A 23,249-nucleotide genomic window follows, 5' to 3' on the forward strand; every position below is an offset into this window, starting at 1 on the left:
GCCAGATTAGGCAAACCCAAATTCCTTTTGGCACCCCATCTCTAGTGATTCTGGAATGTTTTGATGCTTGGATAACCATAATGTAATGATGAAAATTAAGAAATTTAACATCAGTGCAATACTCTCACCTAATCCAGAATTTATAGTCAAATTTTGTCCTCTCAAACTCCTCCTTGCCCAACACAAGTTTAGTCCACACTTACTATATTTAAGTCCCTTTAGCCTCTTTTAATGTGGAAGAATGTTTCAATTTATCTTTTTTTGTGGCTTTGACATGTTTTAAGACTATGGCCAGTTATTTTGTAGAATATCTCTTACTTTGAACGTATCTGATATCTCCTCATGACTAGATTGTAGTTATATAATTTTGGGAGGCAATACTGCAGACGTGATGATTTATTCTTCTCAGTGCATCATATCAGGAGGTTCGTAGGGGTGAGAGGAAACTGTCCTTTCCCCGAAAGTTGGCTGAAAGATCAACTTACAATTAAGGCAGATTAATAAGAGAAAGGTTTATTTGCCATGAACATAGGGAGAATCACAGAGTGATTATTCAGTATCCCAATATTTTTACTCCGTGGAGGTGGATATGAGGAGTATAGATTTTTGTTTAGGGTCAGTAAACAGTTGCTAGGGAGGGTGAACGGATGGGGGAAACAGATTGACTTGTAAGATTAACCTGAGAGACAGGTATCATGTTTTAAATAATTTGGGCCAGGTCTGGTTGCATTCTTTTTTTTTTTTTTTTTTTGAGACAGAGTCTTGCTTTGTTGCCCAGGCTAGAGTGAGTGCCGTGGCGTCAGCCTAGCTCACAGCAACCTCAAACTCCTGGGCTTAAGCGATCCTACTGCCTCAGCCTCCCGAGTAGCTGGGACTACAGGCATGCGCCACCATGCCCGGCTAATTTTTTCTATATATATTTTAGTTGTCCATATAATTTCTTTCTATTTTTAGTAGAGACGGGGTCTCGCTCTTGCTCAGGCTGGTCTCGAACTCCTGACCTTGAGCGATCCACCCGCCTCGGCCTCCCAGAGTGCTAGGATTACAGGCGTGAGCCACCGCGCCCGGCCTGGTTGCATTCTTGATCTTCTTTTCAGGAATATATTGAGATAATAGGGAGAGGAAGAGAAATCCATGGTTCTTTTGATCTGTCAGGTGGATTTATGCAGATAAAGGGAAAGCCCCTTCCAGTGCCTTTTGATCTCAAAGGGCCTGTAATTCAAAATATTCTGTATACCACGGAGTCATATTTTGGGGTGAAATTTCCTGAGCTCCTTGAGGTACACAATGTTACATTGTACCCTTATTGGGGATGTTAATTTTGATCACTTGGTTGAGGTGATGTCTGCAGGTTTCTGGATTGTAAACTTACTATTTTTCCCCTTTGTCATAAGTAAACAATCTCTTAGGAGTTACTGTGATACTGTGTAAATATTCATTTTCTCACTTAAATTTCATCTTCTTGGTTAGCACTCTTTGATGATTCTTGCCTGAATCAATTATTATGATGGTTCCTAAATGGTGATTTTTCTAAATATATTATTCTTTCTACATCTCTTAGTCTTTTATTGTTTGGAAGAACTTTTTCTTCTTTATTCATATTAGCATGGACTCATGCATTATTCAGTGAATCATAATTTGTTTTATCTAATTTAATCTTCGCAAAAGCTTTCTGAACAAGGTGGTGGTTGGTAGTCTTATTTTACAAATGAGGAAATGAGTTCAAAGTAGTTAAGATGATCAAGCATGCCTTTTTATTTTTATTTTTTTTTGAGACAGGATCTCTCTGATGCCCAGGTTGGCCTCTACCTTCTGGGCTCAAGTGATCTCCTGAATAGCTGGGACTATAGTGAGCGCCACCACACCCAGCTAAGCCTGCCTTTTGATTCTGTTGTCCTCTTTATATCTTGTGAAATAAAGATTCTACTTTTCTTAATTACAAAAATAACCTTTTCTAAATACTTGTGTAATTTTATAATACCAGAAAATCAGTTGGCAAAGAGAAGAATGTTAAAACCACCCACAATGGGGTTATCCTCAACCCTTAGAGGTAACATCACTCTTAGTATTTGGGTTTTTATATCGATGCTTTTCTTACCAAAAGTTCAGCTCTTGTCCCCAAGGCTGCATCAGAAGAACGAGGACAAGTGGTTTGAGGAGAAGGAAAGAGAAGTTTATTAATTTGCAGGCAAATGAAGAGGATGGTAGACTCTCACCTTAAAAAAAAAAAACAAAAAAAAAACACCATCCTATCTATAAGCAAAAACACAGAGCTTTTAAAGGGAATTTTCAGCTTTGGGCTATTGCTGTTTAACTGTAGCATCTCCAGTGAAGACAATCTCATGACCTCTGCCCAGACAACTCCGTTGAGCCATCTCCTGTGGTACAAAAACTGTGAGGACTGACAAGGCGAAATGAAGGGTATCTGATAAGGGAGATTTTTACCCCCTTGGTATCTGAGACACAGATAGGACTGTGAGTCTTTGCTGTTGCCATGTGTATAATGTCTGATACAGGTCTGGGCGAGAAAAGAAACATGGTACCTCTAAGTATGGGGCTATTAGTCGTGCCCTGTAGGTGATCTGAGAGATCGGCTTCTGCAGATTCAGAAATCATGTACAGAAATACTGAATGAGGTTTAGGATAGCAAACTCAGCAGTAAGACAGACCAGCAGAAGAGGTGATAGCCCGGGAAATTAAGAAGTTGCCCCTCCATGCTATAGACAGAACAAATAACCAAAGGAAGGTTAGCAAAAATATCAACATTTTCATTTTTCTTTCTTATTAAACAGATATTTTAGATTGCCTAAAGGCTGGCCCATCCACTGGGGGCTTGGGTCCTCTTCTTCCATGGGACACCTCCTTACTCTGGTATGATGGACCCAAGGTTTTAATCCTGACAATTTCAATGAGGTGGGAGTTGTTAGAGGTACTTCATAGAGTCCCTTTCACTTCTCTGCTTCCAGCTGGGGTGGGGACCTGAAAGAGGCAAGCTCATGCATAGTGGTTAGTATCTGGTATATTGCTTCCCCCACTTATGGTTATATTACCATACTTACCTCGGGGTGCTAGGGTCTCATAAAACTATTTTTTAGGGGCTACCCTTACCTGGAGGAGGGCAAGCAGCAACACCTTATCCCACTTCAGATGGGTTTCCTGCATTAGTTCCAGGATGCATGCAATTTCCATTCTAGATGTAGGACTTTGCTTACTTGCTGGATTATCTCTGACATAAAGAAGGCTCCATTATCACTCTTTGTGGAGGAAGGGGGCCCATGAGCATCTTGATGATCTGTGGGATCGTTGAGTCCACCATGTCCAGCTCCTTGGAGAAGAAATTTACCAGGTTCCCACTGGGAGTCCACTCTAAGAAGCTCATGGGTGACTGCAGGACATTGTGAAGCAAATCCAGGTGCAGATGATGGGAAGCAAAAATCCCCCCTGATGGACACCGCCATGGAGTAGCCAAACATGGTGATACCTTGCCAAATGCCCAGGGCTCTGTAGATATTCAGATGGATTTTAGTGTGCGCCCGGGTCCCACTGACAATGGGGTTGGCAGTCCAGAGACTAAGCCAATAGTTAGAAGCCAGGGTGGTAATGTGATTACACAAGACGAAGATGTTCAGGAAGGAGATGAACAGTCTGGACTGTTGCCCTTCATGTAGTCCCAGGGCATGGAGAGCTTGACCTTCCCTGTCTGAGCCTTGTCTGCCTCCATCAGCTTTCAGGTCTCTTCCTTCTTGGCCCCGGCTTTCTGCAGCTTGGCGGTGCTGTTGTGGTGCCTGCTGATGTCCTGCTGTAGGAGGAGGAGCTGCTGAGCTGTTTCTGCAGCTGTCTGTCCACAGCGTCCATCTCTAGCATACCGTTCTCCATCTGCTTGGCCTCTTTCCCTGGACTGCTGATGCCTGTCATTCGTCATCTTCCGAAGCCTGTTCCTGCTCCTTGCTGGCATACACGCACAGCAACTTGGTGAAGGCCCTGTCCCAGACCAGCAGCTCCTGATAGGAGCCCATTTCTGAGTGAGTTCCTTCAGAAGGATTCTGGTAACTTCAGACACTCTCTCCATTCTGGTAGGATAAGCCTCCACCCAGCCTGAAAAGTTATCTACTAATACACGTTTAGGCATCTGAGTGAAATCAATTTGCCAATCATCAAAAGGGTGGGTCCCCACATGTTGGGTTCCCTGTGCAGCAGATTGCTTCTCTGCCTTTGGATTATTTTGAGCACATAAATAGTTTGTTGCAGATGGGGTCCTCTTAAATGAGATCCCACCAAATCCATTGAGGCGTCACGTCCCTATTGTGTGCATTCATGTAGGTGCCTCATAAGAGCCAAACCGAGGCTTTGGGTAGGAGAACGAGTCCATGAGAATTCTATCTCTACTTGGCTGTGCCATCCCAAATGTCAGAGCCCAAGTCTTTAGCTTTAAAGGGGATCTAAATCTAGCTGGGGTTTCAAGGCCCCAAGGAACAGATCATCTTCAGCGGCCTCCTTAGTAGCTCTGCCAGTGTCCTGATTTCTTTTTTGCAACAGTGTCTCTCTTTTTTTGTGACCAGGATAGTGCATGATGGCCACTGGCTAAGGCTCAGCCATGGCCCGTGTGAGGGCCATTATTTCAGTGGCGTACTTAATATCCTTATTTCCTGCCGTCAGAAGCCCCCTTTCCTTCCAAATGGCACCATGAGCATGCATAACCATAAAAGCGTATTTAGAGTCTGTATAAATGTTTACCTCCGCCCCCCACCCCCGGGTAATTGAAGAGCTCTGGTTAAAGCAATCAGCACAGCTTTCTGGGCTGAAGTCTCAGGTGGCAGGGCCATTGTTTCCAGTGCCCTTTGTTCTGTGACCGCCACTCCACGCCACGTATCCAGCCCTTTGGTGTCCATTGTCCATAAAGCTGCTCCCGTTGATGAAAAGATCCCAGTCTGGCTCAGGCATTGGCTGATGTGACAGATACATTCTGCTAGAATAGACAACCTCCAGAACCTCTAACAGTCATGCTGCAAAGGCTCATTCTCTTAGGCTGGTAACAGGGTGGCGGGATTGAGAATAGACAGAGTCTTTAATAACAACTCACAAGTAGCTGCTACTGCCTGGAGGCAAGGAGGCCATCCTCACACAGTATTGTCCAGTGGCTTTGACAAGTAATGCCACTGACCATGGGATGTCTCCCAGCATCTGTACTAAGACCCCAAGGCTCAGTCCTTCTTTTTCATGAATGCATAATTTAAATTCTTTCAGCGAGTCAGGCAACCCCAAAGCAGGCACAATCATAAGGCTCTGCTTTAGTTTTTTTTAAAGGCATTTTTACAGTCTGTGGTCCAGATCAGTGGTTCCACATCTGTTCCTTTAAGGGCTCTGTACAAGGGCTTTGCTATTAGTCCAAGTTTGGGATCCAGATGCAACCAAACCCTGCTATTCTTAGGAACTAGTGCAGTTGTCGTGAGTTCCCTTGCTAATTTGGAATCCCAGAGAAGTAACCTGCTGTTTGCAAATCTGTCCAATTGCAGGTCTGCATGTCTCCCACTAAGCCCTCACCAAACAGGACAGGAGAGCCTTTTTAAACCCCAGAGGCAACATAGTCCAGCAGTGCCACTAGGCTACCCTAGTCCCAGGATCCTTACATTTAAATGCAACTGAGTACCATTCATAGTCAGAATGTAGACTCGTTGGTATGGGGAATTTACATTCTTTCTGTATATTGTGGGATCCAGTTAGCCTATATGGCCTTACTCACTTTTTGGTAGCTCTCTTCTTGCAAATGTTGCAACAATGTGCAAGTCTGCTGAGGCCCAAACTGCAAAGCAAACTGCTCCACAATGGCAATCTCTTGCCTGCTTTACCAGGCCTTGGTATTCATCCAGCAGGAGCTTGGCTGTGCTCTTGGAGATGAGCTTCTGCTGCTTCTGGAACAGCTCCCAGTTCTCTCGTTGCTCGCCCAGGTCCAGTGTGGCCACCGAGGATGCCAGAGGTGGTGGAGGCAGCGGCGGGAGCGGCTCCCCAGGGCCTGCCTCCTGGGACTGCAGTGACAAGTGTGGCTGCCTCGCTGCTGCCTGGCCTCCGCCCGGGCCTTGCTTGGGGAGTGGTCTGTGTGGCTGGTGCTGGGGGCTGGGACAGTGGCCAAGGGAGGCCTCTGGACTACTTCTGCCCATGTGGCTTGTCATTAATCGAGAGTCCCCACTGTTAATCGTACCCGGGGCTTCTATGGGGATATTTGGATTGGAGCCGATAGTGAGGCATGGGGCTCCAGGCCCCCTCCTTTGTCATCTGAGTCCTGGACTCTCTGTTCTTCTCTAGCATTATATACTTTAAAGGCGATACCAACAAGCTGCAAGGGATTCATGCCAATTGCTTCTTCCATGTGCTGTAGCTTCCTCCTTATATCTGAACTACTGTGTCCTACAAAAGTCATATTAACTATGTGCAAATTTTCAGGGGCTTCTAGGTCCGCATCTGTGTATTTCCGACAGGCCTGATAGACATGTTTCATAAATTCAGAGGGATCTTCATTAGCTTTTTGTTGTAATTCTTGGACCTTGTTTAAACTTTTCTGTCTAGGCGCTCCCTTCCACAGGCCTGCAGAATACATTTGGTAATGACTTATTCTCACACTGTCTGCGCCTGCATTAGGATCCCAATTTGTGTAAGTCCAATAATACCCAGCCAGCCATCCTTGCGCATTCAGGCCCCCTATCTGATATTGCCTGATGGAAATTGTCCTGCCCTGGCTATGGGTGCCCTGTGGCTGATTGAGTTCCCTGCTGGGTCTTAGAAGGAGAGACCATTCCCACTCCTGAGTCATAACCCAGTGGGCATGGTACTGAAGAATTAATTCCAGTCGTGCCCTCCCAGGCTCCTCTCACAGTGCAAAGATGGTACTGGCTGTGGGCAGTGGCAGTTGCCTCAGGCCTGGCTCCATGTGGGGCCGCTCCCTGGGTCTGGCTGTGGGTCTCCAGCGGTGGCCTTGGGGGATGGGGCAGTGGAGCCCCAGCAGCGTGAGCTCAAGCATGGCTGAACCTGTGGCGCCTTCCCTGGTGGGTGGGGAACTAGTGGTAGGGGAGTGGGTAAAGGGCTTATGCAATCCCACCTGGTTAATTCCTTCCCAATTTTATCACCTGGCCTTGCAGAGTCCTTATTATGTACTTGTATGAAAGATTGTACATACGGGATCTTGTCCCATTTGCCTGACCTTTGACAAAATAACCCCAGTTGTAAGATTTTATAATAAATTAAGCCTCCATTCAACGGCTACTTCTCACACCTCAGTGCACATTGGATCACAATGACACCATTCTCTTTTAGACATAGACTTGGAGCTATAAGTTGGCCATTCAGCCAAGATTCTCCTCAAGGGGCTTTCAGATGGAATAGAAACGGAGCCTTCCTAATGTTGAAACAAAAAACTCACAAACACAGACAATGCAGGGAGTTCCCAACGCAAACAATCTCAGAAGCCAAGGCCTTTCCAAATGAATGGAAAACACACAAAGGAGAACCAAATTCTCAACCCAGAACCAACATCTCCTAATCAAAATGGAATGAATTCCCCAGGTTCCCTAGTTCCATCCAACCATAACTTCCACCCCCAGGTGGTGCCTCCAAACAAAACGCCCTGCCATAGGGCTGGAAGGTTTGAAAACCTCCCCCAAATGGGTGGAATGAGGGGTCTTAGCGTGCACACTGGGGAATTTACCAACTGCAGCTTCGTGACACTTCGCAAATCTGTTTGTTTTTCCTCAAAAAAAGTTCAGGTTGGTCAGAGCTGTGTCTAATTCGGGGAGAAAGAGATAGGAGTTCCCTGGAGCTAAACGGGCTTTATCAGCCGCCAGGGCAGCCCCTTACTCTCTCACCCCGGTAAGATGCTGCTCCTGCTGGAGAAGACCCACGGCTTGACCCAGGGCTACTCCCTGCTTCCTCCAGCCATGGCAGCAGTCGAGAGGTGCCGCTCCACCGTGGCACTGATGGGTCCACCCAGGGACACCAAATCCTGTTATCAAAAATTCAGGACTTGTCCCTGAGGGTACATCAGAAGAATGAGGACAAGTGGTTTGAGGAGAAGGAAAGAGAAGTTTATTAGTTTGCCGGCAAATGAGGAGGATGGTAGACTGTCATCTTAAAAAAACCACCATCCTATCTATAAGCAGACATACAGAGCTTTTAAAGGGAGTTTTCAGCTTTGTGTGATTGCTGTTTAACTGTAGCATCTCCAGTGGAGACAATCTCATGACCTCTGCCCAGACAACTCCATTGAGCCATCTCCTATGGTACAAAGGACACTCCCCTGCCTCTCTGATCACTGGCTTTGGGCAGGAATGCAGGTTTTAATTCCCAAAAAGAGTAGGGTTTTTTTTTTTTGAAACAACTTACAATACATTTTATTCTTTTTCATCCCCTTACTTCTGTTATGCTTCAGATTGTTTTGAAAACACTTTTTCATATTCATTAGTATATATTTTGAACATTTACCCATAAACTTCTGCAACATTTTCCCCATTTTTGAAAATGAGAAATTCCAGTTAGAGAAGTTAAAAGAATAATTCTGTGAACATCCACTTACATGTCCTCTACCTAGCATCAAGTTATTAGTATTAAGTATATTTTCATAATTCCTGGATCTTTCTTTACATATTTACTTTTGCTGAATTATTTGAAAGTTGCAGATATTTTGACATTTCACCCCAAATATTACGGCATGCATCTCTTAAAAATAAAGTCATTTTTCTACATAGCCACAATTCCATTATCAAACCTGATCCCAGTTTTCCAACAAATATCTTAGAATTGTTTGTTTTAAATCAGAGTCCAACAAAGGTACATTTATTGCACATTAGGTTATTATCTCTCTCTCTCTCTCTCTCTCTCTTTTTTTTTTTTGTAAAGAGACAGGGTCTCACTTTGTCATCCAGGCTGGAGTGTAGTGGTATGACCATAGTTCATGGCAGCCTCAGACTCCTGGGCTTAAGCAGTCCTCCTGCCTCAGCCTCTCAAGTAGCTAGGGCTACAGGTGTGTGACACCATGCCCAGCTATTTTTTTTAAATTAGTGTTTGTGGAGATGGGGTCTCACTGTGTTGCCCAGGCTGATCTTGAACTCCTGGCCTCAAGTGATCCTCCCACCTTGGCCTCTCAAGTGTTGCGATTACAGGTGTGTGCCACCACGCCTGGCCTCAGTTTTCATTTTTAATACAGTAGATATTGATAGATAGAACCACATAAACAAATGCATTTGGAGACTCAGTCATTTTTAAGGTGTGAACCACTCTGCCTGGCCTAGATCCTTATAGCTCTTGTCTTTTAATCTGGAATAGATTTCCCACTCCTTCCACCATATATTGACTCTTTGTAAAGTTGAGGCCACTTGGTCTTTTAGAGAGCTCTACATTCTGATTTGTCTGTTTTCTCATGGCATTGCTCAACATGCTTCTGTATAACCTGTCTTTCCTATAAACTCAAAATTTAGTCTAGATTAGGATTTCTTAACCGGGAGTAAGTAAATTTGTATTGGAAAAATTTTGTCTTTGGTTTTGCTACCCTCTAACAGGAAATTAGCATTTCTTCTATTATTAGTGTAGACAACAACTTTACCTTTCTTAACAGTAGGAATCTCAGTGCTTTTCATATCTGCAATAATGGTCAGATATCTTGGAAAAAAAAGTACATATTCATTATGACTTCAAAGTAATTGACCTTTTGCCAGATCTTATTTAATGTGTTAAAAAAGAAGCACATGTTACTGTATCACACATTCATTGTTCACAAAATATTTTTGTAACTATATTTTAGTATATGTATTTCCTTTTAATCCTTTGAATTGGATTTCATGCATTTAAAAGACATTCAGAAAAAGGGTCTATATCTGTCCAATACAGTAGTCATTAGCTCCATGTGGCTACTGAGCACTTGAAATGCGTCTTGTCTGAATTTAAATGTGCTATATGTGTAAAATACATACCATATTTTGAATATGTGTGTATGTAAAATATTTCTTGTAATTTAAAAAATATTGATTATATATTGAAATGATAATATTTTGGATGTTTTGGGTTAAATAAAATGTATTATTAAAGTTAATTTCACCAGTTTCTTTTTACTGTTTTAATCTGGTTACTAGAAAATTTTAAATTACATATATGGTTTACGTTCTATTTCTCTTGGACAATGTGGATATGTAAGGCTTCATGAGATGCCACAGGGGTCCATGGCATAAAAAAGGTTTTGAATTACCAGGTAGAGGCTTCATTAGACTTGGGTTAAACATTTAAATCTTTTTTTAATCAAGAATACTTTATAGGTGATAAAGGGTACTTCATATGGCATCATGTTAATATTAGGCACTTAATACCAGGTGTCCCATTATTGGCAGTGCTAAGTTTAGTTATTTGTTTAAGGGGGGGACCATTAGATCTCAACATTGAAAGGTATATTTTGCCCTTTGTTTTTGTTTTGTTGTTTTATTTATTTTTTTTTTTTTGAGACAGAGTCTCACTCTGTTGCCCGGCTCACAGCAACCTCAAACTCCTGGGTTCAAGCAATCCTCCTGCCTCAGCCTCCCGAGTAGCTGGGACTACAGGCATGCGCCACCATGCCCGGCTAATTTTTTCTGCATATATTTTTAGCTGTCCAGATCATTTCTTTTTATTTTTAGTAGAGACGAGGTCTCGCTCTTGCTCAGGCTGGTCTCGAACTCCTGAGCTCAAACAATCCGCCTTCCTTGACCTCCCAGAGCGCTAGGATTACAGGAGTGAGCCACCACGTCTGGCCCCCGATAGCTTTTTACCTAGTGTTTTTAACATTCATTGATCAACCTCATCTGGATCAGTTATTACAGTGGGGGTTGCAAAATGATCATTTTCTAATTCTATTCTACATTCATGGTAAAGAAATTTCCTCCTTACCTCCTTTCTTTTCTTTTGAGGATCCCTGTGGTCATAAGGATATTTAGTTGGTTGGTTATAGACAGTTACAGTCATTACTCTTTGATATTCAACTTGTCCTAAATTTGGCCAGTGGGAGCCCTTGGTTCTTTTGTCTTTTTAAAAATGATCTTGTTAGTCTTATGCCTTTCCTTGCTTTCTGCATAGTAGGATGCCTCAGACCTGGTATAAACCCTTTTTCGAAGAAGCCCTGATTCCTTTCAACAGGAAATGGTATTCAATAGAAACAAAGACCTGGGCACTGACAACACTGTTTTTTGTTTTTCTTTTTTTGAAATTTTGACTCTCTTTCTGCCTCCTCTCTCTTTATCTTTTTTTTTTTTTTTTTTTTTTGAGACAGGATTTTGCTTTATTGCCAGGACTAGAGAGTACGGTGATGTCATCATATGTCATTGTAGCCTCAAACTCTGGGCTCCAGTGATCCTTTGCCTCAACCTCCTGAGTAGTTGGTACTATAGGCTCACGCCACCATGACTGGATAATTGTATTTTTTATAGAAACCGCGTCTCCCTATGTTGCTCAGGCAGGTCTGGAACTCTTGGCCTCAAGTGGTCCTCCTGCCTCAGCCTCCCGAAGTGCTAGGATTGTAGGCATGAGCCACCATGTCAAGCTGGTAGTTTGTAATTTTTAATGATTTTATACAGTGCTGTTGTGAATATCATTGTATCCAAGTTTTTATATGACCTTAACTTTTGCTTTAGAATAAAATTCTAGAAGTAGAATTTTGGACCATAAGAATATGCCTTTTTAATAAGCTTTCAAATTTCTACCAACAGTTTGTTGTCTAGAAAGTTTATGTTAGTGTTTACCTCAACTGCATGCCTTTCCTGTATTTTTTTTTTCTTTTTAAGTATCGAAGGCACTACTTTTAGAAGAAAGCACTAACTACTTTGTATTTTCATACGATTTTTTCCCCCTTGTCTTAAAGCCTCTGTCTAATGGAAGTTTCCCTTGACACCGATACAATGATATTAGACTAAGTGTGACTTGAAATTTCTTCTGGCTATGAGTAATAATAGCTGTAGGTGCAGAGGGCAGCAGATTTAAGCATTATGTTTTAATAGAGTAAGACAAGATGTTCTCTAAGAATCCGTCAAAAAAATGAAGTGAGGCATACCTTTTAGTTAGTACTGTAGTATAAATGTTGTAAAATAAGAAAAATCAGGATCTTCTGTATTAGTTTTTGAATAAATGAAGTAGACTTCGTTCACTTTAGCTTTTTGTCTTGCTTCTAAAGGCAGGGTGGAAAAACTGGAAGTAGAAACAGAAAAGCCCAAAGGGAAAAGGTTCTGTGTGTTTGGGAATGCCCTCTTGTAGTTCCCTTAGCGTTAATATCTGTAAACTCAAAATCTTTAAATATAAGAGGCTGTTAAGAGTTACTGGGCCCTTATGTGCAGCGTAGTTAGTATTTTTTTTGTCTGTGGTGAATGTAGCTTTCCTGATGTAAAAGTCTTTAGGAGAAGATTTGTTTTATATTTCATGTTTGTGTTTGATGTTTGCCTGACTTTGGCTTTTTGTTTCATTTTTAGAAATGACTGCTGTCCACACAGGCAATATAAACTTCAAATGGGATCCCAAAAGTCTAGAGATCAGGACTCTGGCCGTCGAAAGACTGCTGGAGCCTCTTGTTACACAGGTAAGGATCTGAAAACACAGATACATAGTTGTAACATGTTTCCATAGCAGTAGGCCTGGTAACAAACAGAAAAGCAAGATTATTTAGTTCAGAAACTTATTTCAAGTGGTCGAGTTTAGGTTGATGGTACTTAGATGATTTGGCTCCACTAGTAATTGATGTATGGATTTATTTGACCCTTTAGAACACACTGATGCCATTTTCATCAGTCTTATTGCCAATAACTGGGGTTAGTGGTATGTAGTGCAACTTTGCAAATGTTTGTACTTCATAGATACTTCACTCTTCTTTTGAGGAAAAACCCAAGAAAGATGGGATATGGAACCTTGATTTCTCACTCTGCTTAACACATCTTTCGTTGTATTGGATTAATTAGCAGGCAACTCAATTCAAGGGTTTGGGTTTGGTATGTTCTATTACAAATACAGGTATCATATGGTATGATATTTCATTAACTGTTAGCAACTAGCTATGTACTTTTAGTGTTTTGATATAGTTTACATGTTTAGTATGTATGTATATTTTATGTCGTGTGAGAGAAAGAAAATGAGTCTTTTGTTTGGCAAGTCTACAATATAGCAAACCTTTATCATCTTCAACCTACAGCTCATCTGGTATTCTGTGTATTAATGAGGGTTAATTTTCTGGGACATAAAGCATCATCCCTATAGGCTTCTTTGGACAATCATTGCTTTCTTTATTAAGGAATTTATTGTTCCTTTACTAAGTAATTGCTGAGATTTGTGTGAATAAACTGTGAAAAGACTTTAGAAGCAAGTTGTCTTAAAACATTTTGCAAAGATTGAAAACAGTAGCAAAATGTAACCTCCACATAAAGCTAATTGTTAACCTCTTTTTGGAACTTCTTGGTGACATATACTAGAGACATCTAACTTGTGTGTAATCATTTTTTTTTTAGAGACAGGGTCTTGCTGTATTGCCTAGGCTGGACTGCAGTAGTGACATCATAGCTCACTGTAGCCTCAAAATTCTGGGCTCAAGCCATCCTCTTCCCTCAGCCTCTCAAGTAGCTGAGACTACAGGTGCACACTACCACACCCAGCTAATTTGAAATTTTTTTGTAGAGACAGGATCTCACTGTGTTGCCTAGGCTCACCTCAAACTCCTAGCCTCATGCAGTCCTCCTGCCTTGGCCTTCCAACGTGCTGGGGTCATAGGTGTGAGTTATTGTGCCCAGCTCTAATCATTTTTTTTTTTTTTTTTGAGACAGAGTCTCACTCTGTTTCCCGGGCTAGAGTGAGTGCCGTGGCGTCAGCCTAGCTCACAGCAACCTCAAACTCCTGGGCTTAAGCGATCCTACTGCCTCAGCCTCCCGAGTAGCTGGGACTACAGGCATGAGCCACCATGCCCGGCTAATTTTTTTTGTATATATATATTTTAGTTGTCCATATAATTTCTTTCTATTTTTAGTAGAGACGGGGTCTCACTCTTGCTCAGGCTGGTCTCCAACTCCTGACCTCGAGCGATCCACCCGCCTCAGCCTCCCAGAGTGCTAGGATTACAGGCGTGAGCCACCGCGCCCGGCCAACTAATCATTTTTTTAATTTGTAAAATCAAACCTAATGATCATATTTGAGGAATTAAAATATGTATTATATTTCTTATTTTGCACCTTGAGAAAACTAAATTGTTTTGAAACTTAACTGTAGTATCATCACTGTATATCTCAAATATGGAGAGTTGTATATTTGTTAATACTTAGTGGAATTTCATAAATGTTATGTTTCATTTCCTTAATGAATAACTTGTTCTTACTGTCTTTAAAGATGTTTTCCTATCATTTTCATTTTAATTGACTGTGGTTTAATTTTTAAAAATGAAACTTTTAGGTTACAACTCTGGTAAACACCAATAGTAAGGGGCCCTCTAATAAGAAGAGAGGTCGTTCTAAGAAGGCCCATGTTTTGGCTGCATCCGTTGAACAAGCAACTGAGAATTTCTTGGAGAAGGGTGATAAAATTGCAAAGGAGAGTCAGTTTCTCAAGGAGGAGCTTGTAGCTGCTGTAGAAGATGTTCGAAAACAAGGTAGGTCAATATTGCCTTTTGTATAGATAGAGGCAAGTCTTTCTAGAAAATCAGTTCTTTGACAAAAACTTTTTTTGTGGTCAGTATTCTCATTTTCATGCTTGCCAATTGCTTAATAATGTTCAGTTATTGGAGATGAATTACGTTGTACTGGCTCATATTTTAATCAAGAGAGATGCTTACACAGGAACATCTCTGAAGGATCTGAATCTACTACTCTTGGGTGTTTCAAGTAATAGCTAAGTCTTAGAAATTTGGTAACACAATTTAATAGGAAATAAATGGGACAGAATTTTACCTTTCATCCTATGTGACACCTTTTTAGTTCATGCTGAAGATATGATATGGGGTGATAAAATGGAAAAATATCTAGCCATTCTGAAAATACCCTAGAAATTGTCCTATTGTATCGGAGGGTATGTTCAGTCAGCCATGCATATTTGCGCTGATTTGAGTGTGACATAAATAAATCTGAGCTTAAAGGAATCATGTTTTGGGAAACTCAGAATTAATAGAAAGTAAAATGGGAATCCACAACTTACCAGTAATTAATGTTAGAAAAAATTATCATCATCATTATGTTACAAATTTGAAAAGAAGGCTTTAAATCTGGAAGATTGACTTCTTGAAACCTGTAATTTTTGTGTTAGACTTCTGTTCCAGCAGGAGGATTTCAACAAAGATGTAGGTTTCTGGTAGGTCATTGGATATCACCTAAGGGTGAACTGAGCTCCTGTTTTGTACAGGTGCTTTACTGGCCTTTGGGAGAACCTCATTAGACCTCTTGTGCTTGACAGCAAAGTCCAATGGAGTATTATGGCAGTAGCCAAAAAGGGACAGTGCCATAAATGGAGATGACATCTCCAGTAACCTTCAATGGTAAATATTTTTTTTCAATTTTCAGGGTGAAGATAAATACTTCTAATACTGCAAATGATAAAATTATTAAAATTTCATAATAATAACTAGTTGGGTATACTAGTTTCCTAAGGCTGCTATAATATAAATTACTACAAGCTTGGTGGCTTAGAACAATAGAAATTTATTATCATAGTTCTGGAAGCCAGAAATCTGAAATCAAGGTGTTGGCAGGCTTAGTTCCTTCTTGGGGCTCAGGAAGTATCTGTTCATGCCTCTCTCCTGGCGTCTGGTGGTTGCTGGAAATCCTTGGCATTCCTTGGCTTGTAGGAATGCAAGGAATGTATGAATTGCTTGGCATTCCAATCTTTGCCTTTGTTGTCACGTTCTCTTCTCCCTATATGTCCCTGTGTCCAAATGTCCATCTTGTAAGGATATCAGTTATTGAATTAGGGCCAACCTTAACCAGTATAACCTCATCTTAACTTGATATCATCTGCAAAGACCTTATTTCCAAATAAAGTCACATTCACAGGTTCTGGGTGGACATGAATTTCTGGGGGATACTATTCAACCTAGTACAGTAAGTTTTGAATTAATTTATTTTAAAGCAGTTTAATGTTCCAGTTTAGGACAATTTTTGAGCTTCCTGTTGAGGATTTGAGAATGGTTATTGCTTTATTGTTTTATATGGGAGAGTTCTCCCCACCCCTTCTTGTCTCCTGTAATGAAACTCACAATTATATTAACAGATGACTGGCCAAGTGTTCACTGAGTTTAGGGACTGACATTTATTTTCAAAATGTATTTAATTGTTTTATTTCACTATTTCTTGTTATAGAAGTTTCTCTGATTTAAATCTGCATGGCAACCATAGCACAATATACACCCCCTTTGCCCAAAAAAAACCCCCACAATTTTGAATACATATCCGAATTTTTCTTTTCTTGTTATTTTTGTTTATATCTATGAAAATCTTTTATGTGGTTCTTTTTTTTCCTTTTTAAAATTTTTTTTGTAGCCCAGGCATTTGACAATTTTATGTGGTTCTGAATCATAAGGACTTGTCTGTCCTACTCCAATTTTGCAATTATTTATGATCATGATCTATTCACCATAATTTGCCTTCTCTTCGAAAGAAAAAAAAGCCCAAACCAAAATATAACTGCTTCTCATCATCATTATTGCATCAGATATGAAAAGCTGAAATGCCTTCCTTTTTTTTCTCTTGGCTTACTTTTTTTCTTTAGAGAATCTTAACAAATGGTGATGAAATCACTTTCCTATCATAAATAGAACAAAGTACATATTATGAAAATGACTGAGCACAAATTCTTTAATCAACCAAGACTTGTTGACTATGTTGTTGAAGCTGTCTACTCATCATTTGAAACCCTGTAGTGGCGTTAATATGTTTACAGATTCTTTTGACACCCTCTTTAAAAAAGTGGAGCCTAACCCTTAAATGTGGGGCAGACTTAGTGACTCATTTCTGTAATGAGTAGAATGTGGTAGAAGTGATTATATCTATTTTGGAGCAAAGTTATAAAAAGGGTGTAGTATCCACCTGGCTTTTTCTCATGGATTATGCACTCTGGGGGAAGCTGATTGCTATGTCCTGAGGACACTCAGAAGGTCCTATGGAGAGGAACCAAAGTCTCCCACCAAGGGTCAGCACACATTTGCATGTGAGTGAACCACCTTGGAAGCAGATTCTCCAGCTCCAGTCAAGTTTCAGATGACAGCAGGCCCAGCCAACCCTGAATCCCTGACCCACAGAAAACTCTGAGAGATAATAAATGTTTAAGTTACCAACTTTTGGAATAATTTGTTAGGCAGCCAAAGAAAATTTATACAAATAATTTTCCCTGGCCTGGCTTCAGTGGTCCTGAGCATTTATTCAAAATCCTGACCTAACTTTTCTGAATTTTTTTGGTTTATAAAATATATGCTTATCCACTGAAACACTTAATTGTTAACAGATATGTGAGATTTCTTTGTTCTGAATCAGTGTTGATGACTTTTGTTTAGGACAGGGGTTGCAAATTTTTTGTAAAGGGCCAAGTAGTAAGTATTTTAGACTTTCCTGATCATGAGGTCTCTGTTGAAACTATTTAGCTGTGCTGTTGTATTGGGAAAGCAACTATAGACAATATATAAACAAATGGGCATGGCTATATTCTAATAATACTTAATTACAAAAACATGAAGTAGGCCAGGTTTGACTTATAGGCTATGGTTTGCTAATCCAAATCTAGGATTTTCCCAGGCTGTTAAACATGTGAACTTACTGTTTTCAAGGTAGCATTTATTTATGTATGTAAATAAATAGCAGTTTTGAGGCAAAAATTAGACCTTCTGTATCTTTAGGTTTGTGCATGTCTTGTGCTTTCTGTGTGCTCATAATTAGTAACCAGAAACTTGAATGTATACAGTTTTTGCTGCATAACTTAACTTTCTTTTGGTATTGGTCCCTCATTATATGAATAATAAACGTGAACATTTGTGAGTACACTATAACTTTACCATAATGCTATAAGTGAGGTGAAAAAAAAATCTGCGTACATAAAACTCAGGGTCACTTTACCTCCAGAGTAATGAAATGGCCAAATAAGCCATTTCATTAGCCTGCTGGATGGGAGCCAGTCACCAAACATGGCATCCAAATTCCTGTGATCTAGGAGTTTCATTATACTGCTAATCAGTTTAAATTAGTTGTTGAGTAGCCACATTATATGAACTGAGGTGTACATGTGCCTCAGTTTTCAACAGAGACCTGTAAACCCAGCTACTCTGGAGGCTGAGGCAGGAGGATTGCTTGAGGCCAGCAGTTTGAGGCTGCAGTGAGCTATGATGGTGCCACTGCATTTCAGCCTGGGTGACAGAATGAGATCCTGTCTCTCAAAAAAAAAAAAGTATTAATAGCATGAGTGGCAGAGAAATGGGAGGGTAAGCATAGGATTGGAAAATCTTCATGAAGGTGTTAGAGATTGCACTGGGTCTTGAAAGGTGGAAGAAGGGAGGGCGGAAGTCATCCAGGTAAGAAAAATAACAGACTATGTAAGATGGGCACGAGCAACAATGAGGACCCTGACTGGAGGTTGGGGGAGTACTAGTCATGTTGAGCATTGCTGGCAGGTGAGGTTTAACCTAGTTTGGAGCTGATTTTGGAGGGTGGCTTGGAATGCCAGGTGAAGAAGGGAGGACTATCAGGGAAATGATGTAGAATCAGAATTCTGTGGTTAGGCCTCACAGCTTAGATGGTTTAGGTTTGAATACATCAAGCGATACAGGACTCAACACCTCAGGAAGCAGCTCTTTCCAGTATTGGTTTGTGTTTATTTTTAAAGCTTTTTTCCCTTAAACTAAAATATGTCTCTTTAATTTTCTTCCTGTTTTAAGAAGTTCTGCCATCTGGGCAACACAGAATATGAAGAAAAATGATGTTTTGGGGGAGATTAGTCTCTCTGCTGTGTGCAGGAAGGGTCAAAGGTGTTAGGAGAGAGCCTAGAGGCAGGACCTAAAGTCTGGAGACCCTCATAGTAGAGGGGGATGAAATGGAGCTGCTAAGGAAGAGGCTGCTGTAACAGAGAATGGGAAGGGAGAATTGGCCAATTGTCATGCAAGTTAACTGCCCGGTTGGCCTGTGCAAATAGCTGATTTTTTCAATAGATAAAACTAAGGGTCTTGGTATATGAAAAATTGTAATAATTTATTTTCCTGTGACTTGAAACGTTTGTGGTAAAATTGAAGCAGTGTGGGTCACTAAGAACTCCAGGTTCTTTATAGGTGTAAAATGCTTCCTTTTAAAATATTTTGCATTATAGGTTTGTAATAGATGTTGAACCCTTTTTGTGTGTTAATATTTCTGAAATATCATGGTGCTTATGAGAGTTCCCAAGGCAGTGATAGGTATCTGTAAACATTCGTGCTCCTTTGTTTGTTGATTTATTGAAGCCCCGTTATTTTTCTTCTTTCTTTCTTTTTTCTTTTGAAACAGGGTCTAGCTGTGTCACCAGGGCTAGAGTACAGTGGTGTCATCGTAGCTCACTGCAACCTCAAACTCTTGGGCTTAGGCAATCCTCCTGCCTCAGCCTCTCAAGCAGCTGGGACTACAGGTGCACGCCCCCATGCGTTGGCCAATTTTTCTACTTTTTTGTAGAGACAGGGTCTCACTCTTGCCCAAGCTAGTCTTGAACTCTTGGCCTCAAGTGACCCTCCTGCCTTGGCCTCCCAAAGTGCTAGGATTATAGGCATGAACCACCACGCCTGGCCCTATTTTTCTTTTTGATTGAAATTCCACCAGGCTTTAAAAAAACTGAAACATGGCTGGAGATGCTGATCTTTTAAATTTCTCTTTACGAATCTATTGGCATAGAAGAGGTAGAATTACCTTGGAGGGAAAATCAAGAAATGGTTATGTGTGTCTGTAATTTTGGTTTTATGGTGGGTCAAGATTATGGTAGATCCTGGTAAAGGTGATTGAGTTTTGCTGAATAAAGCAAGGATTGTAGCTAATGCCAGTGACTCTTACTGTCTACCGGACCATTTGGTTTAATCTTCCTTTTGTGACTATCATACCACTAACCACAGCCAGTCATGTCTCATGTATGCATGTGTTCATGGACACCACGAAAACATCTGGATAACTCACTGCCGCCTCTTCTGTAATACTGAAAAAATATTTACTAGTGACAACTATACAGCCCTTCTCCCTCAGATGCCTAGAAGTTAGAGTAAGTTTTTTTTTTTTTTTTTTTGTTACTAAATATCTTTGTCCTATTTTAAATACAAAGCAAACACCTTAATATTTGGTTTATAGTTTCCTCCTTTTCACGTCTATTTATGTTCAGGTATATTTGTGTTAAGATTTCTTTGGAACATTTCTTTTCAAGTTCTGGCTTTGAGATCATTATTCCATTTCAGACAAACTTTGATGATAGTGCAAATGCATTATTCTTGAGTGGAAGTAAGACTTCAGCTTACTGAAAACAAACAGTGTTCAATACTAAATCTCAGTCATTACACAAACCATCTTTTATGTAAAAAATGTCTTGTTTTTTGGAATGAGAAAACAATATTTATTGGCTACTAAACAGGAGGGTTAAAACTTGTGAGTTTGCTGGCATCTCGGTAATCTTGGTACCTATAGTTGATTTGTGAGTGTACTCTAATGGTATAGTATCTTCTCAGCTCTTTTACACCTTGAAAGCATGGAATTAACCATATAAAACTGACAGTCGCTTAGGTCATTGTCATAAAGAAGCAGTGGGCAGTGAGAGTATTTTTAATTGGTATTAATTAAGAGATGTTCTTTTATTGATCTCAGTAATTGTATAATGAGGTTGAGGACATAGATGCCATCTTCCCTGGTACAGCTTGAATGATTTGTGTATAGGGAGAAAAAATGTATACACACATGTGTATGTGTGTGTATAGTTTAGTTTTTCATTGTGAATCTTGGCAAGGCAATTTAAAGGAAAACAGTGACTATTTCATCCCTGACAAACGGATATTGAGCACAAGCTGTCAGGTTCTTGAGGCGTAATTTTCTCCCTGGCAACTGACGAGAGTCAGATTGAAGGAGGTGAAAATGGTCTCCTGTCCAGTGCAGATGTTGACAGCTTTAGACTGATGTACCCACATCTAATATAGGCAGCCTGGAAGATAGATGGTAAAAGGCAGATGTGATCAGGACAAAGCTGTTTCTAGTAGGGTTTGAGAGGTAGACAGGAGACAGAGTGGAGTTCTGGGTTTGCTGAGTTCATAATGTGAAGACTTGAAACAGCTTTGAAGAGTGTTGTGTGGGTGTGTGAGGGAGATTGCATTTTAATTTGTCTGATTTGGTTAGTGTGGTTTTATTCAGGTAGAGATCACGAGCTTGATCTTACATATGGGCTTTTTAATTTTTTATAGGAGAAAAATGACAAGTGTTCCTACTTTGGAATGTTGAGTATGTGTTTCAAAAAGTGTTAATGATGTTCTGGAAGAGCAATGACAGGGAAACATTTAACATTTTGAAAAAGATTAAAGTTAATTAGGTTTTTATATTAGTATATAAGAACTTTCTAATAAGAAATCAGCTGATTTTTCACACATTCTTGCTTTGATTCTGGCTTCTCATTTGTTATTCTGCCTTTTCTCCCTGTCATCTTAGACTTTTCACCCTGTTTTCTCTTCTTGTTTTTGTGGATGTCTCTTTTCATGTGATCCCCTTATGGCTTGGTCTGTTATTAGAAGTGCTCCCACTCTGATTCCTACCCTTTGTGTGTTCCTGAGGACTGTAATTAATTTAGAAATTATTTGTTATTGACCCCATTCCTCCAGTCTCATCATTTAATCCATTTTCTCTTTCTCTTCATTTAACTTGAGCAGGAAAAGCAAAATATAAATTCTGAAAAATCATTAACTGGTTGTCATCTGGGAGTTTTATGTTTTAAAGTTGTCTGTCTTACTTGAACCATAAGTCTTTAGGACGGAGGCTATATTTTCTTTGACTTAGGATGTGTCAAGGATGCTGTCTGCTTCTGGATCACTACCCTTGTGTGAGCATATGCTACTTTGCAGACTTGGTGTAGCCAGCTTGGAAGTGAGGAAAGAAGAGTGAAGTTATTAAATTCTAATGTTTCCTGACGTTTTGAAATTGCTCCTCTTTTTTTTTTTTTTTGAAGTCTATCTTATTAAGCTCACAAAAATAAATAAGCAGGATAATAATACTTCTAAGTTACAGTGGATAATATTACTGCCTCTATATATCTGTACAGTATAGCTGAGGAAGTTATTTTAGGTATTAAAATTTTGGCTTTGGCATGACTTCAACCATGATACTGCAGTAACGTGGTTTCTACTAGATAATTTCTTAAGAAAGTGATTCCAAGTTGAAATGCATGTTATGCATTTATTTGAATGTGTAATCAGGAAGTAAGTGCCTCTCTTTGGAGTGTTTCTGAATAGCAGCAGGGCACTCTTGAATTAGTAAGGAAAATGAGAACATGAATATGTGTGGTACTTTATTTTAACATTTTTTTTAATCCATTCTGTCTGTCAACTGGAAAAAGTAGAAATTTCAAAGCTTCTTTCCTTGCACTCAGGATATAGGGAACGGGGGTAAGTTGAGAGGTTTTCTAGACTCTATCTGATTCAGATGGTCTTATAGTATTTAAGTAACTTGATATAATTAATAAATGTTTATTTCCTGGGTTGACTTTCAAAAGATAAATAGTTTTGTGGATTATAAAAATAGCATCCCAGAAAATTCTCTTAAAGCTTCTGTCAAGGATTCTTGGAATCACTGTCAGTTTTTCCGTAATTATGGGGGTAGTATCTAGGGGTTAGTGGTTTTTGCCAAATATCTCTTTGTTCATTAATAGAAAGGTTAAGGTGGAAAAGATTGAAGTGTTTTATTCTGCTTCATCCTCATGTCACATGTTATTCTTTGCAACTGTATTGCCAGTTTATCTTCGTTGACAAGTGTGGAAAATGTCTTATTTTATTACCAGGTCATAGAAAATGAATTAAAATTTGGGGGTGGGGCAGGGATAGAATGCAGTGGGAAATGTGTATTGAGTATCTTGAAGTTAGCAAAAAATTTTGTGAAGTCTTGATCCTCTCATTTTATTATTTTGTAACATGAAAGTTGGTAGAATGATAACAAAGAGATTGAAGGTAGTTACATCACTTCTTGGTCAGATCCCTTAATGAGATGTATTTTGAGAATTGATATAAAGTAGATTTAGCAGTGTAGCTAAAGCACAAAAAAGTAACTTTCAAGAAT

General features: G+C 40.0%; 1 protein-coding gene across 5 annotated transcripts in view; it reads left to right on the plus strand.

Annotated features, from left to right (window-relative positions):
• CTNNA1 (catenin alpha 1) overlaps nt 1–23,249 on the plus strand; it is a 151,455-nt gene that overhangs the window by 18,143 nt on the left and 110,063 nt on the right. For 3 of the 5 annotated variants that reach the window (XM_069483702.1, XM_069483703.1, XM_069483704.1), the window contains exons 2-3: nt 12,465–12,571; nt 14,422–14,617. In XM_069483702.1, coding sequence (XP_069339803.1) covers nt 12,467–12,571; nt 14,422–14,617 — 301 coding nt within the window. In that variant the 5' untranslated portion in view covers nt 12,465–12,466. The remainder of the gene's footprint in view (nt 1–12,464; nt 12,572–14,421; nt 14,618–23,249) is intronic. The other 2 variants (XM_069483706.1, XM_069483705.1) reach the window with 2 other exon arrangements.

Source organism: Eulemur rufifrons, chromosome 10 (assembly GCF_041146395.1).
Source record: "Eulemur rufifrons isolate Redbay chromosome 10, OSU_ERuf_1, whole genome shotgun sequence".
In the NCBI taxonomy this organism is placed as follows: domain Eukaryota; kingdom Metazoa; phylum Chordata; class Mammalia; order Primates; family Lemuridae; genus Eulemur; species Eulemur rufifrons.